Source organism: Pan troglodytes, chromosome 12 (genome assembly GCF_028858775.2).
Source record: "Pan troglodytes isolate AG18354 chromosome 12, NHGRI_mPanTro3-v2.0_pri, whole genome shotgun sequence".
NCBI lineage: Eukaryota > Metazoa > Chordata > Mammalia > Primates > Hominidae > Pan > Pan troglodytes.
This window is the reverse complement of record NC_072410.2, coordinates 31676068-31690767: the sequence shown is the minus strand read 5'-3', so window position 1 is coordinate 31690767 and position 14700 is coordinate 31676068. Positions and strand designations below refer to the sequence as shown.

Genomic DNA, 14700 nt, shown 5'->3' with positions numbered 1-14700 from the left:
ATGAGGTTTTGTCATACTGCCCAGGCTGGTCTTGAACTCCTGGGCTCAGGCGATCAGCTCGCCTCGGCAAGTGCTGGGATTACAGGCGTGAGCCACTGTGCCTGGCCTAACTGAGCAATTACTATGCAGTGTGATGAGCATTGCCCCAGCTGAAAGAGTGGGCACCGTGGGGCATGTGGAAGAAGTGAATGGCCTAGAGGAGAGGGTAGGAGGCTTTCCCAGAGAAAGGGAAATTTAGGTCAAGAAAAGAAGGCTGGCAGGTAAAGGAGCCTCTGGGGAGGCAGGGGACCATTCTCGGTGTAGGACTGGCATGTGCAAAGGCCTACAGCTAAGGCAGTACGTGATGTGCAAGGATGGGCTGGCCAGAGGAGTTGAGGGGCTGGTGTCAGCTTCCGGGCATGCAGACAGTGAGATAGCAGAGTGACTAAGGCCACACTTAGAGGTATCTGTATCCCTCTTCTTCTTTTTTTTTTTTTGAGATGGAGTCTCGCTCTTGTTGCCCAGGCTGGAGTGCAGTGGCAAGATCTCGGCTCACCACAACCTCCATCTTCCATGTTCAAGTGATTCTCCTGCCTCAGCCTCCAAAGTAGCTGGGATTACAGGCATGCACCACCACGCCTGGCTAATTTTGTATTTTTTAGTAGAGATGGAGTTTCTCTATGTTGGTCAGGCTGGTCTCGAACTCCTGACCTCAGGTGATCTGCCCACCTTGGCCTCCCAAAGTGCTGGGATTATAGGCGTGAGCTACCGGGCCCAGCCCCTCTTCTTCCTCTTTATCCTCCAGTCCCACCCCGCCACCTTCCCCAAACTCCAGTCCTATACATCTCCCTATATGCAGATTTGGGACCTGTTACTCACCTGTTTCATCTACCTTTCCATCTAACCGTGCACTTAACTAAATATAAATCAAGTGCCAGGCCCTTTGGGAAGCTCTGAGGATCTAGTTGAGAGTAAGACACATTCCCCAGTTTTCACTCATTCAACAAATATTTATTCACATCTACTATGTGCCTGGCATGGTGCTGGGCACTGAAGATACACCAGGAAGTAGATCCAGTCCTTCCTTTTCTCCCTCCCTCTCTCTTGGTCATTCATTCATTCACTCACTCTCTCACAAACCTCTGTTTGCACTGACCTGGTTGCACAGCCTCATGCATTTTGCTGACCCCTTCATTTTTGACAGAACCTGGCGCATGTTTCAGCGCTCAGTGCTGTTTACAGAGCTCGGCAGCAGACTTTGTCACACCTCATGCTGTTTGTAGAGTGCCTCACTGTTGCCAGGCCCTGGCCTGTGACCCCAAAGTTCTGGCTCTAGCAGATAGGCAGACAGACAGATGGACAGACATAGACAACTGAGCTCTACTTTCCAGCCTGCTCTCTCCCACCCTGCTTTTTCGCAGAGGCTTGTTGGCACCATGGATTGCACTTTCAGCTCCCCACCTGCCCGTCTGCAAAGTGGCCTCATTGGTGTGCCGTTTTTACTGGTCTAGTCCCAATTAGAAGGGGCATGGCCTGGCCATCTACCCCAGTTCCTCTCCAAGTCCCCATGGCTCTCAAGTGTCTCCAATTCCAGCTGTCCCAGCTGCCCCGGGCAAGAGGAGGCGTGTGTGGCAAGTCTGCTGGGTTACCTATTAACTCAGCTGTGAGTTGAAGAGCCAATTGGCAGCAGGCAGACTTGAGTCTCCTTTCTGTCCATGGGCTTGGGCCACTGTCTCAGGTCCACCCGTGGCTCCAAAATGGTCTCCTCATCCGTGATAGCAAAGATCCAGGAAATATGGTGCGAGGAAGATGAGAGGAAGATGGTGCGAGAGTTCCTGGCCGAGTTCATGAGCCCATATGTCATGATGGTGAGTGGGTGGGCAGCACGAAGTGGGTGGGGCTCCACCAGGGCCGTCCATGACCCCCTCCCCATGCTGACCCCATGGGTCACATTGTCCATTCCTTGCCTCTGAGCTGGGAGCCTGGGGAAGCAGTGAGGAAAGTAAGGAGGGGGGGGGCTTTCTCATCAAGTCTTTTTGGACAGAAAGGGCTCATAATATGTGGGGGTCAAATGAAACCATGCACTGGGGTATCCGGGGCACGGCTGGAAATGGGGAGAAGGGAAACCCAGAGTAAAGATATTGAAGAGGCCCAGGTGCAATGGCTCATGCCTGTAATTCCAGCACTTTGGGAGTCTTAGGCAGGTGGATCACCTGAGGTCAGGAGTTCGAAACCAGCCTGGCCAACATGGTGAAACCCCGTCTCTACTAAAAATACAAAAATTAGCTGGGCATGGTGGCGGACGCCTGTAATCTCAGTTATTCAGGAGGCTGAGGCAGGAGAATCACTTGAGCCCAGGAGGTGGAGGTTGCAGTGAGCTGAGATCACACCATTGCACTCCAGCCTGGGTGATAGGAGCGAAACTCTGTCTCAAAAAAAAAAAAAAAAGAAAAAAAAAGAGAGAGATTGAAGAGAAACTTGATGATCGGGCTCTGATAATGAATCTGGAGGGCAATGGGCGATGTTGAAGGCTGGCAAGCAGGGGAGTGACATGATCAGATTTGGATTTTAAAGGTAATTTTGGGCACAGTGTGGAGCATAAGCAGGACAGGCAAGGCTGGCAAGAGGGAACAAGTTAAGAGGCTGTTTTTGATCTGGGACAGAGAGAGGGTGATGACTGATCTGGGGTTGGAGAAGAAAGCACATGTTTGAGAGGGCTGTGGAAGATGGAATCGGGGAGACTCTGCCAGCAGAAGATGTGGGCAAAGCGCCGATGAGCTGTTCTGGAGCACGGGGCCCAGCACAGGGTGAGAGGCAAGATGCCTGTGGGGAAATCCAGGAGATAGTTAAACACAGGCAAGGGGCTGGAGCTCAGGAGAGGCTTGGTCTGGAAGGAAAAAGTTGAAGTTCATCACAACACAGGTGGTGGTTGTCAACACTGTCTAGAAGGAGTGTACAGAAAGAGAAAAGGATGGTTTGAGGACAGAGCCCTGAGGAATGAAGAGGGGCATGCAAAGGAGCCTGAGAAGGAACGGTCAGAGAGGTGGGAGGAGAACTAGAGCCGACTGCGTGACAGAGGGGGGCAGTGGTTCCACCAGGAAGAAGCCGTCAGCGGCGTGGGCAGCGGCAGATGGGCCACGCGAGGTGAGCACTGGCAAGAGGCCTTAGGGTTTGGCAACGTGGAGGTTGCTGGTAACCTTGACAAGGGTTCTTCTTTAGTGTGTGATTGGGACAGTATCCAGACTGCAGGCGGGATGTGAGGTTGCTCCCTCTCCACCTGCTTCAGCCCTGCCACTTACCCCAGTGAGCCTCTGCCCTTAACGTGACTGTAGCCATGTTTATTGCATCTTATGCAGGGTCCAGGGTCTAGAAAAAGAAGGGGCAGCCTCTGGGAAGGGAGGCAAAGGCAGCCAGGTGCATGGCTAGAGGAAGGTGGGGTGAGAGAGGCTGTTTGTGTGTGTGGTGGGGCCCATGGAGCTCAGGGGGGAGAGGAAATCAGAACACCAGGGTTCTTAGCCTGACCCTGCCACTGAGTGACCAGTTGGCCTTGGGCAGGTCTCTCCCTGGCTTAAAGCCTGACTTCTCACTTATATCATGTAGAATTAGGCCTTCGTGGGCTTTGGAGCTGTGTTTGAATCCTAGCTCTGTTATCTTCTAGCTGTGCGACTATCCACAAGTATCTTAACTGTTCACAAATTTAGCTTTCTTGTTTTTGAGACAGGGTCTCACTCTGTCTCCTAGGATGGAGTGCAGTGGTACGATCTCAGCTCACTGCAGCCCCCACCTCCCATACTCAAGTGACTCTCTTGCCTCAGCCTCTTGAGTAGCTGGGACTACAGGCACGTGCCACTGTGCTCAGCTAATTTTTCTATTTTTAGTAGAGATGGGGTTTCACCATGTTGGCCAGACTGGTCTTGAACTCCCGAATTCAGGTGACCTTCCTGCCTCGGCCTCCCAAAGTGCTGGGATTGCTGGCATGAGTCACCTTGCCCGGCCACAACTTCAGCTTCCTTATTGGTTAACAGGAGGACTTGTGTGAAGAAGGCCAAGTCTCAGCACCCAGTGTGGTACCCATGTATTGGTCCCTTGTTATTAGGACGGGTGCTCTAGCTGCTCTCTCCTCTCTGCCTCTGGCCCTCCCCTACTCCTCTCTTACCTCCCCACCTGCTTTGGCTCCTGAGCTGTGAGGACAGCAGTTGGATCCTGTCCCTCCTTAATCCAGGGCAAAGTAATTCACTTACCACAAGACATTCCAGCCCCATGAGGGCTGTTAACCCTTGGAACCTCAGAGGCAGGAGGGTGCATCCTCTGAGAGCTGTTAGGGAAATAGGCACTGCCCACATGCTTGATACTTGCCCACATCTGTGTTTCTCTTCCTTTTGTTGAGATTTTCATTGAACACCTAATGCATCCCAGGCTCTGTGATGCTAAGCCCCTTACGTGCAGCATCTTCCCAAATCCATGCAATAGCCCTGTGAAGTAGGTACTATTATTATCCCAGTTTCACAGATGGGAAAACTGAGGCTCCTTGAGACTAAGCCTTTTGCCCAAGGTCACACTTTAAATCAAGATTAAATCCAGTGCAGTCTAATATCACAGTCTTTTTTGTTTTTTTGTTTTTTTTTTTTTTTTTTTTTTTTGAGATACAGTCTTCCTTTGTCGCAGTGGTGTGATCTCGGCTCACTGCAACCTCCACCTCCCGGGTTCAAGCGATTCTTGCGTCTCAGCCTCTGGAGTAGCTGGAATTACAGGTGCATGCCACCATGCCCAGCCAATTTTTGTATTTTTAGGAAATACAAGGTTTCACCATGTTGTCAAGGCTGGTCTTGAACTCCTGACTTCAAGTGATCCTCCCACCTCAGCCTCCCAAAGTGCTGGGATTACAGGCATGAGTCACTGTGCCCAGCCCAATATCACAGTCTTGACCCTTAACCTCTATGCTCTGTACCTTAGCTTAAATATTGACAGCTTTTAAAGACTGGCTTGTTAATGCTCCCCCAGCCAGGGTAAGGTCCTCACTTTCAGGTAGTTCAAGATGCCTCTCTCGGCCTCAGTTTCCCCATTTATAGAGTGGGAGAAAAATTCTTGCTGTGCAGATTTGTTGTGAGGATTGAAGACAGTAGCACTTGTAAAAGAACTTTGTGAGGTGTAAGCCTATTTCGGATATTGTGTTTTTGTTATTTTTAGTTGCCAGGCTGTGCCAAGAAGTGAGGGCTTTTTTTTTTTTTTTTAATATATATATAGGAATCTCAGTGAGTCACCAGGGTGAAGGTTTTGCCAAAAAAGCTAGTGTGACCTTGGCCCCATTTATTGCAGCCAGGACAAGGGAAGTGGACTGATCCGTGTTGCAGCTTCCAGGGGTGTTGCCCTTGGAGCTGGCCTCCTGGCTGTGGGGGAGAGTTGGATGGGCTGGGCCACATTCACTGATCAGGGAGAGGAGGGGCTGGAGCCATCCGGGCCCTGGAAAACCAGCCATACATGTGAGACACGGGGCAAGGGTTGTAGATCACATGCTACGGGGGCCAAGAGAGCGGCAACTCAGGGCGGTGGGGACTTTGGCTGGCTGCGGAGTGCCAATCTGAGCAAGGCTGTATAGCTGCCACCACTCCAGCTGACTGTTGCCATGGAGGGTGGAATGCAGGCCAGTGTTGCCTGAGATGCTCATTTTTCAAGAGAGACGGAAACTTCTGTTCTTCAAAACCAAGTTATCTAAACAAAACCTGTGCGCTGGATGAATTACGTGCGTGAGTTGCCAGTTGGCAGCCCTGACACAGGGAATCATGTGGGGTTCATTCACTCACCCAGTATTTTATTTTATTTATTTATTTTGAGACAGAGTCTGACCCTGTTGCCCAGGCTGGAGTGCAGTGGTGTGATCTCAGCTCACTGCTCTGCCTCCCAGGTTCAAGTGATTCTCCTGCCTCAGCCTCCCGAGTAGCTGGGATTACAGGCATGTGCCACCACACCTGGCTAATTTTTTGTATCTTTAGTAGAGACGGGGTTTCACCATGTTGGCTAGGCAGGTCTCGAACTCCTGACCTCATGATCGGCCTGCCTCAGTCTCCCAAAGTGCTGGGATTACAGGTGTGAGCCACCACGCCCGGCCTATGCTCATACAGTATTTTTAGCACATGGTATTGGAATGCAGGAAAGGCCATGGGGGCCCCTCTGATTTCAGACCCTCCATGCCTCCTCCAGTCCCTCTACCTCTTGACCCTGCTAGCCTGTCAACCTGTCCTGACCTCACTCCCCCCTGCACCCCCATCTGTTCCTGTCCTCTCCTGCTGTATCTTATCCTGGATCCGAAGCCAGCCCAGCTCTGGGCTCCCCTGCTTCTGTCCTGGGGCTTCTGAGGGACCCAGTGGGCCCTGCTCAGCTGCCTCTCCCCCACCATATCTGGGCTATTTCACATTTTCTCAGACTTCCCCAAAGCTGCTCTGTACTCTGACTTTTTTTTTTTTTAAATCAGCAAATGGCTTGATCTGCTGCTTGATAGGTAAAATAATCAACACTTCCTATGTTCAGCTCACCCTCTTGTCCCTCTTGCCACCAGACCCATTAACCACCCGTGTATCCACATATCACCCCTTGGCTGGGGCGGGGTCCTCTCCTTCCTGGAGGACCCCTCCACTTCTGCACCAATCCAGCTGTCCAGCCTATTCAGGTACTTTACTCTGTCCTTTTTCTCTGTCCTTTATCTTCAGCCCGTCCCTCTCTCAGCCTATAAACATACTGAAGTTTCTCCACTGAAAACAACACAAAATGAAACATCCCTCCCTTCACCCTGTCCGCCCCTTCACGGGATCATGTTCTCTCTTCCCCGCTCCTCAGGCGAGTTCTCGAAGAGGAGTCTACACTGGTGCATTTCAACTCTTTTTTTTTCTTTTTTTTTTCTTTTTTTTGAGATGGAGTCTTGCTCTGTCGCCCAGGCTGGAGTGCAGTGGCGTGATCTCAGATCACTGCAAGCTCCGCCTCCTGGGTTCAAGCAATTCTCCTGTCTCAGCCTCCTGAGTAGCTGGGATTACAGGCAAGCACCACCATGCCTGGCTAATTTTTGTATTATTAGTAGAGACGGGGTTTTGTCATGCTGGTCTTGAACTCCTGACCTAAAGTGATCCATCCACCTCGGCCTCCCAAAGTGCTGGGATTACAGGCATGAGCCACCGCACCCGGCCTGGTCTGCCTTCTTACCCTGTACCCTGTCCTGGGGCCTTCTCCTCTGATGGCTTTGACTTTGGCCCTTATGTCTACAATTCTTCAGGTTTTCTCCTTTATCAACTCTAGAACAGAGTTCTCCAGGGGAAATACAATACAAACCATCGGTATAATTTAAATTTTTCTAGTATCCACATTAAAAAGGTAAAAAGCAACAGGTGAAATTAATTTTAATAATTAACCCATATATCCAAAATCCTATTTCAAGATGCAGTCAATGTAAAATTATTAGGATATTCTGTCCAGGCATGATGGTTCACACCTGTAATCCCAGCACTCTGGGAGGCTGAGGTGAGAGGATTGCTTAAGGCCAGGAGCTCGAGACCAGCCCGGGCAACATAGTGAAACCTCATCTCTACACAAAATAAATTGAAAAAATTAGCTGGGATAGGGCTCAATGGCTCATGCCTGTAATCCCAGCACTTTGGGAGGCCAAGGCAGGCTGATCATCTGAGGTCAGGTGTTTGGGACCAGTCTGGCCAATATCGTGAAACCCTGTCTCTACTAAAAATACAAAAAAATAGTTGGGCATGGTGGCGTGCACCTACAATCTCAACTACTCGGGAGGCTAAGGCAGGAGAATCACTTGAACCCGGGAGTTGGAGGTTGCGGTGAGCCGAGATTGCGCCATTGCACCCCGGCTTGGGCGACAGAGCAAGACTGTCTCAAAAAAAAAAAAAAAAAATTGGCTGCGTGCCGAGGCACATGCCCATAGTCCCAACTACTTGAGAGGCTGAGGTGGGAGGATCACTTGAGCCAAGGAGATGGAGGCTGCAATGAGCCCTGATCATGGCACTGCACTCCAGCCTGGGTGATAGAGCAAAACTCTATCTCAAGCATCAAACAAACAAACAAATAAAACAGAGGCACAAGAAAGCAAGGCATGCATGGAGCAGCGCAGTCGTTTGGTTTGAGGCCATCTGGCACAGGTAACTGCCTGGATTTAATCCTGGCTCACCATGTACAGGCTGTGTGACCTTGGACAAGCCATTCAAGTTCTCTAAGCTTCAGATTACCCATCTGTCAAGTGGGGGAGAATAATAGTGCTTAACTATCATTTGCAACATCTGAGTTTCTGGCTGGGCCAACGGGGATGGGGAACATAGAGTGAGGAGCAGGTGTGCTGTGAGATGGCAAACCTTCAACAGAGCCTGAGACGCCCGCGGAACACCAGGAGAGTTCCAATGGGGATTTGCAAATAGGCATCTGGCTCCCCCACGGAGATGACGGGAATTTTAGCGCATCAGGCATAGCTGAAACTGTCTACGTGGTAAAACCATGCCTCAAAGACCTTTGGAAAATCAGGAGGTTGCTGGAGCCCTTGGAGAGAGCTTTGGTGTCTGTGACATGTGGAAGTGGAAGCCAGATTGAGGAGGGGGTGCGAGGGAAGGGGTGAAGCAGCTGGCCAGTGTGTTCTCTCCTGCAGCATGACTGAAACAGGGAGGGGGCAACCAGGAACCCACAGCTGGAGAAGGACGCTGGGCAGGGGTGGGACAGTTTGCTGGGAAGGATGAGACTCCAGTGTGTGGGAGCTGATCAATGGGAGGATGGAAGGTATGGGGGAGACGGAGGCCTCTGCAGAGGGAGAGGATAGCACAGGAGCCAGGACTGAAGGGAACAGTGGCTCTAGACTGAGGGTAATGGGCCTGAAGGTAGGCCCCTTCCCCTGTGAAGGCGGCATTATCTGAGGAGCCGTGAGGGATGGGCAGCAGCAGCTTGGGAATGCCGCCTGAGGTCAGTGGAAATGAAGCTGAGGGCAAGACAGTTAGGGCCCCACTGTTCCAGCATTGTGGGAATTGCGGTGGAGTGTGTGTGTGTGTGTGTGCAGGGAGGGGTTCCTGGCAGAGTCAGGCGTGGATGGATTTGGAGGTCCCTTGAAGAAACTTCCTTCAGGTCAGCCTGAAGTGTGAGGGACTCTGAGGGGGTGCAATGCATGCCAACCATCCCCTCCTTGCAGCCCTGCCTCACCCCAAAACTTCAGGTGGGCCTGGGGCTGAGGTGCTTGGATGTTTGTCGTAAGAGCTTCTAACTCTGCCCCTCCACCCGGCTCTCAGTGGCTCAGGTCTGAGAGGCCTCAGCAGGGGCAAGGAGAGGAGGCAGTGAGGAGGGAAGGCTCTGGAGGAAGAGGGAGTGGCAGAGGGTCTTTGAGGCAATGCCAGGGAGGCCCAGGGCATGGGGCTGAGGAGCTAGAACTGAGCTCTGAGCCCTCCTCTGAGGTTGGGGCTTCTGGGCAGGCAGCCCCCTTAGAGGCCCTCCCTTGTAGATATTCGGCCTTGGTTCTGTGGCCCATATGGTTCTAAATAAAACATATGGGAGCTACCTTGGTGTCAACTTGGGTTTTGGCTTCGGAGTCACCATGGGAGTCCACGTGGCAGGCCGCATCTCTGGTGAGTGAGCCCAGGGCCTGCCAGACTGGGCAAGACCAGGTGTCCCCAACAGGCTCTTTCCTGCCCACCTCAGTCAGCTCCTTTGCCAGCACAGCCAGTGCCTCAGCCTGGCCACCGGGCAGGAGGAAGTCTCCTCTGAACCCCGTGCCTATGACGTGTCTGCCCCAGATTCTTCCTGGGCCCCCCTGACCTACCATTTTCACTGGCTGGGTCATCTTAGGCAAACCATCGCCTTCTGTGTTCCTCAGTTTCCTTAAGAGTGAAGGTGGCCCCTGCCTCACGGGGTGGTTGTGAGGGCTCAAGGAGAGAGCTCTGTCACAGAGCATGCTGTCATACACACTAGCCATCGTTGTTCTCATACTGTTTGTCACTGTTGTTTGTTCTGCTCTCACTCCCTGACACACTTGCCTGCTGCCCGCAGGAGCCCACATGAATGCAGCTGTGACCTTCACTAACTGTGCACTGGGCCGCGTGCCCTAGAGGAAGTTTCCAGTCTATGTGCTGGGGCAGTTCCTGGGCTCCTTCCTGGTGGCTGCCACCATCTACAGTCTCTTCTACAGCAAGTGTCCTGCGTGGGTGTCCGCCTCTGGCCTCAGCCGCCTCCTGTGAAATATGGGCAGATTGGACCTCAGTGTCCTGATTTGTAAAAAATAGCTGGGAGAAAAAAGCCTTGGAGCTCCCCCACCCTCTAACCTATAACCTCATTTCTGGGACCCCAGTGGGGCTTAGTTGGGGGCAGGTTCGCATGATAGTCTGTGTCTCCGCAGCGGCCATTCTCCACTTTTCGGGTGGAGAGCTGATGGTGACCGGTCCCTTTGCTACAGCTGGCATTTTTGCCACCTACCTTCCTGATCACATGACATTGTGGCGGGGCTTCCTGAATGAGGTCAGTGGTCCAGGATGAGTACCCCTCCCCCTGCCCTCCACCCCTCAGGACAGAGCCAGCAGGGAGTCCCTCCAGATAGACAGGACAAGAACTCTGGATGGAGACTGTACTGAGACGTGTCTCTGCTGGTGGGCTTGGGTCTGGGCCACTGCCGACGTCTTGTGGCTTGGGGAGGGGCCCAGGTGAGCTGCCACAGCATCTGCTCCTCAGGAGTGGCTGACCAGGATGCTCCAGCTGTGTCTCTTCACCATCACGGACCAGGAGAACAACCCAGCACTGCCAGGAACACACGCGCTGGTGATAAGCATCCTCGTGGTCATCATCGGGGTGTCCCATGGCATAAACACAGGATATGCCATCAATCCATCCCGGGACCCACCCCCCAGCATCTTCACCTTCATTGCTGGTTGGGGCAAACAGGTCTTCAGGTACTGCCCCTGCCCAGGCCCATTCCTTCGAGTTTTTCTGTGGGGCTCCTGTGTGTTGAGGGGTGGGGGGTGATGTGAGGGGCAGCACAGGAGGGTCCTGCAGAGCCCCCAGGTGGCCTGGGGAGCAGGAGTGAGTCCCAACATTTCCCCAGGCCAGTACAGATACAGATCCTGCACCTGCACTGAGTGTCAACCCTGTCCGTGAATCGGGCTGAGGCTGACCAGGGCCCTGGGTTGGGGGTGTTTCCTGGGGTAGCCTGGGGATGACTCCTCTGCTCAACCAGTCTTCGCCCAAGGTGGATGAGGGTGCTGTCCTGGGCATCAGCCCCCTCAGCAGGCCTCTGCCTCTTGCCTGCAGCGATGGGGAGAACTGGTGGTGGGTGCCAGTGGTGGCACCACTTCTGGGTGCCTCTCTAGGTGGCATCATCTACCTGGTCTTCATTGGCTCCACCATCCCACGGGAGCCCCTGAAATTGGAGGACTCTGTGGTGTATGAAGACCACGGGTTAACCGTATTGCCCAAGATGGGATCTCATGAACCCATGATCTCTCCCCTCACCCTCATCTCCGTGAGCCTTGCCAACAGATCTTCAGTCCACTCTGCCCCACCCTTACATGAATCCATGGCCCTAGAGCACTTCTAAGCAGAGATTATTTGTGATCCCATCCCTTCCTCAATAAAGCAAAGCTTGTCCCACAGCAGTACCCCCACTTCCTGGGGGCCTCCTGTGGTTGGGCTTCCCTCCTGGGTTCTTCCAGGAGCTCTAGGGCTATGTCTTAGCCCAAGGTGTAGAGGTGATGTGCCTCAAGTCTTTCATGCCCTGGGAACTGGGGTGCCCCAGGGGGAGAATGGGGAAGAGCTGACCTGCGCCCTCAGTAGGAACAAGGTGAGATGAAAGAATGACAGAAACGGAATGAGGGATTTTCAGGCAAGGGGGAAGGAAGGGCGGTTTTGGTGAAAGGACCGAAGCTGACTGGTGGGGGGCTGGCTTTGGAAATACTTTGAGGGGATCCTGAGATTGGACTCTAGACTCTCCCCTGGTTCTTCCCTTCCCCGAGTTCTGGCCAGTTCTTGGACCAGACAAGGCAAGGCCCAAGAAGGTAGATCAGAATTTTTTAGCCTTTTTTCATTAGTGCCTTCCCTAGTATTCTTCTAGATTTTTTTTTCTTAATCACATGAAATTTTAATACCACAGATATACTATATATCTGTTTATGTTCTGTATATGTTCTGTGCTTTATACGTAAAAAAGAATAAGATTTTTTTTCACCTCCCCTTTTAAGAATCAGTTTTAATTCCGTTGAGAATGCTTGTTATAGATTGAAGGCTGGTAAGGGGTTGGGCTCCTCTTTCTTCTTCCTGGTGCCAGAGTGCTCCCACATGAAGGAATAGGAAAGGAAGATGCAAAGAGGGAAATCCTTCAAACACATGAGGACACAGGAAGAGGCCTCATAGGGCTCCAAGGGCTCCAGGGAAGCAGCTGCAGAGGTTGGGTGGGGTGGGGGGCCAGGATCCACTGACCCTGGGGCCAGGCAGGAATCACTCTGTTGCCTGGGGCTCAGAAGGCAGCATCACCCATGGTTCCTGTCATTGCTCATGCATTTTGCCTTTCAACAATTGTTGTGCACCTACTGTGTGCAGGCCCTGCCTGGACACTGGGGATGCGCAGTGGATGCACTGGGCTCTGCCTTTGAGGGTTGCAGTTTAATGGGCGACAGGTAATTATAAGGAAGAAGGTGAGTACAGAGTGGGAGGCTTGGAGGCAGTGGGGCTTGGGGTGGGAGAGCTCACATCCAGCCTCTGGGCCAAGGCCAGGAGGCTTCCCAGAGGAGGAGACAGAGCAGGGTATTGTGGTGGGGGGTGTCCTTTTTGGGGCTGGGAGCTGCACTTTACAGTTTGAGGGGATGGGCAGAGGAGGCTGGGCTTCGTTCTGGAGGTGGGGACATGATAAGGTGAGGTTTAGAAAGCACACCTGAGCCGCAGTGTGTAGGATGCTGGAAATGGTGGAGATGGGCCTGCAAAGAGAGTGCTGGGAAGTGATGACCCAGGAGCAGCAGCCGGGCACCTAACAATGGGTCAGCACCATGGGCGTGGAGACGAGGGCCGGGATTGATCAATACCCAAGAAGTACAATGTACAGGACTTGGGCTCCATTTGGATGGAGTGGGTGAGGGAGAGGGAGGAGTCAGAAATGGCTTCCGGTTTCCAGCTTGGGCCTGGAGATTAGAGATGTCCCCACTGAGAGTAGGGCACAAGTGAGGAAATGGTTTGGAGAGAAAGATGATAAGTTACATCATGGATGTGCTGAGTCTGAGTTGCCTATGGGACTTGGAATGGGGGGTGGCAAAAGGTGTGTGACCTTGAGCAAGATATTCAACTCTTCTGGGCCTTGGTCTTCTCATTTGTAAAATGGCGATAAGAATATTACTTCCCATTTGTGTTGCTGTGAATATTAAGTGCGCTACCACATGTAAAATGTTGAGAATCGTTTCTAGCTCAGAGTAAGTGCTCAATAAACACAGTTATGCCTTTTATATGGTCTGGAGCTCAGAAGTGGAAGACAGGGTTTTGTGAAGTCATGGCTTTGTGGATGTAGCTGGAGTGTGGTGTAATGACAGGAGGGTCGGGGGCACGGCACAAGGTAGGTGGTCAAGAGACACTGGACACAACCCAAATGTCCATCCACAGGGGAACAGATACATACACTGCTCTGCAATTGCACATAGTAGAATCCTCTACAATAGCAAAAATTAAGGCACAACAGACACCTGCAACAACACAGAAAAATTCTAGAGGCATAAAAAGTAATACAGTAGCTGGGCATGGTGGTTCACACCTGTAATCCCAGCACTTTGGGAGGCCAAGGTGGGTGGATCACGAGGTCAAGAGATCGAGACCATCCTGGCCAACATGGTGAAACCCTGTCTCTACTAAAAATACAAAAATTAGCTGGGTGTTATGGCACACACCTGTAGTCCCAGCTATTCGGGAGGTTGAGGTGGGAGAACTGCTTGAACCTGGGAGGCGGAGGTTGCAGTGAGCCAAGATCGCATCACTGCATTCCAGCCTGGCGACAGAGCAAGACTCGGTCTCAAAAAAAAAAAAAAAAAAAAAAAAAAAAGCCTGGTGTAGTTGGGCACCTGTAATCCCAGCTGCTCAAAAGACTGAGGCAGGAGAGAATCCCTTGAACCTGGGAGGCGGAAGTTGCAGTGAATGGAGATTGTGCCACTGCACTCCAGCCTGGGTGACAGAGTGAGACTGTGTCTCAAAAAAAAAAAAAAGTAATACAGTAGACTATATACAGTGTGACACAGTCTTGTAGCTGAAAAATAAGCAAAAATACATTCTTCGCTATATATATGTATGTAAGAAAACTATTTTAGAAAAAGAAATAATTCCTACAGGCAGATGGGGAAGAACACAGGAGTAGTACAAGCTATTAATAATTTCCTAGTTTTGGAGTTGGACATTTGTGGGTTTATTATATGATTGTGCTTGTTAACATATAAATGTGATACATATTGTTTGTATGAGATATATATATATATATACACACACGCACACATACACGTAGATGATTGCTGACAAGGAGTTTCTAAAGATAATATATATATTTTTAGGTAAAATAGAATAACATTCTGCTTCTGGTCTTCATAATAAAAGAGAAATCAGGACTAAGAAAACAAGTGTTTATTATATAGAGTTTTAATTTTTATTCTTTTATTTATTGATTTATCTTTAGGCATGTGCAGAGATGAACTCACTAATTGTTCAAAATAAACAATTTGAATTCAAAGCAAAGTA

General features: G+C 51.3%; 1 protein-coding gene across 1 annotated transcript in view; it reads left to right on the top strand.

Annotated features, from left to right (window-relative positions):
• The window catches only part of LOC112204070 (aquaporin-7B), a 21156-nt gene extending 6456 nt beyond the window's left edge, over positions 1–14700 (top strand). Inside the window, 6 exon segments of the mRNA XM_054677561.1 lie at positions 1759–1847; positions 9458–9581; positions 10003–10140; positions 10349–10467; positions 10678–10895; positions 11254–14700. Of these exon segments, the coding sequence (XP_054533536.1) occupies positions 1759–1847; positions 9458–9581; positions 10003–10140; positions 10349–10467; positions 10678–10895; positions 11254–11539 (974 nt within the window). The 3' untranslated portion in view covers positions 11540–14700.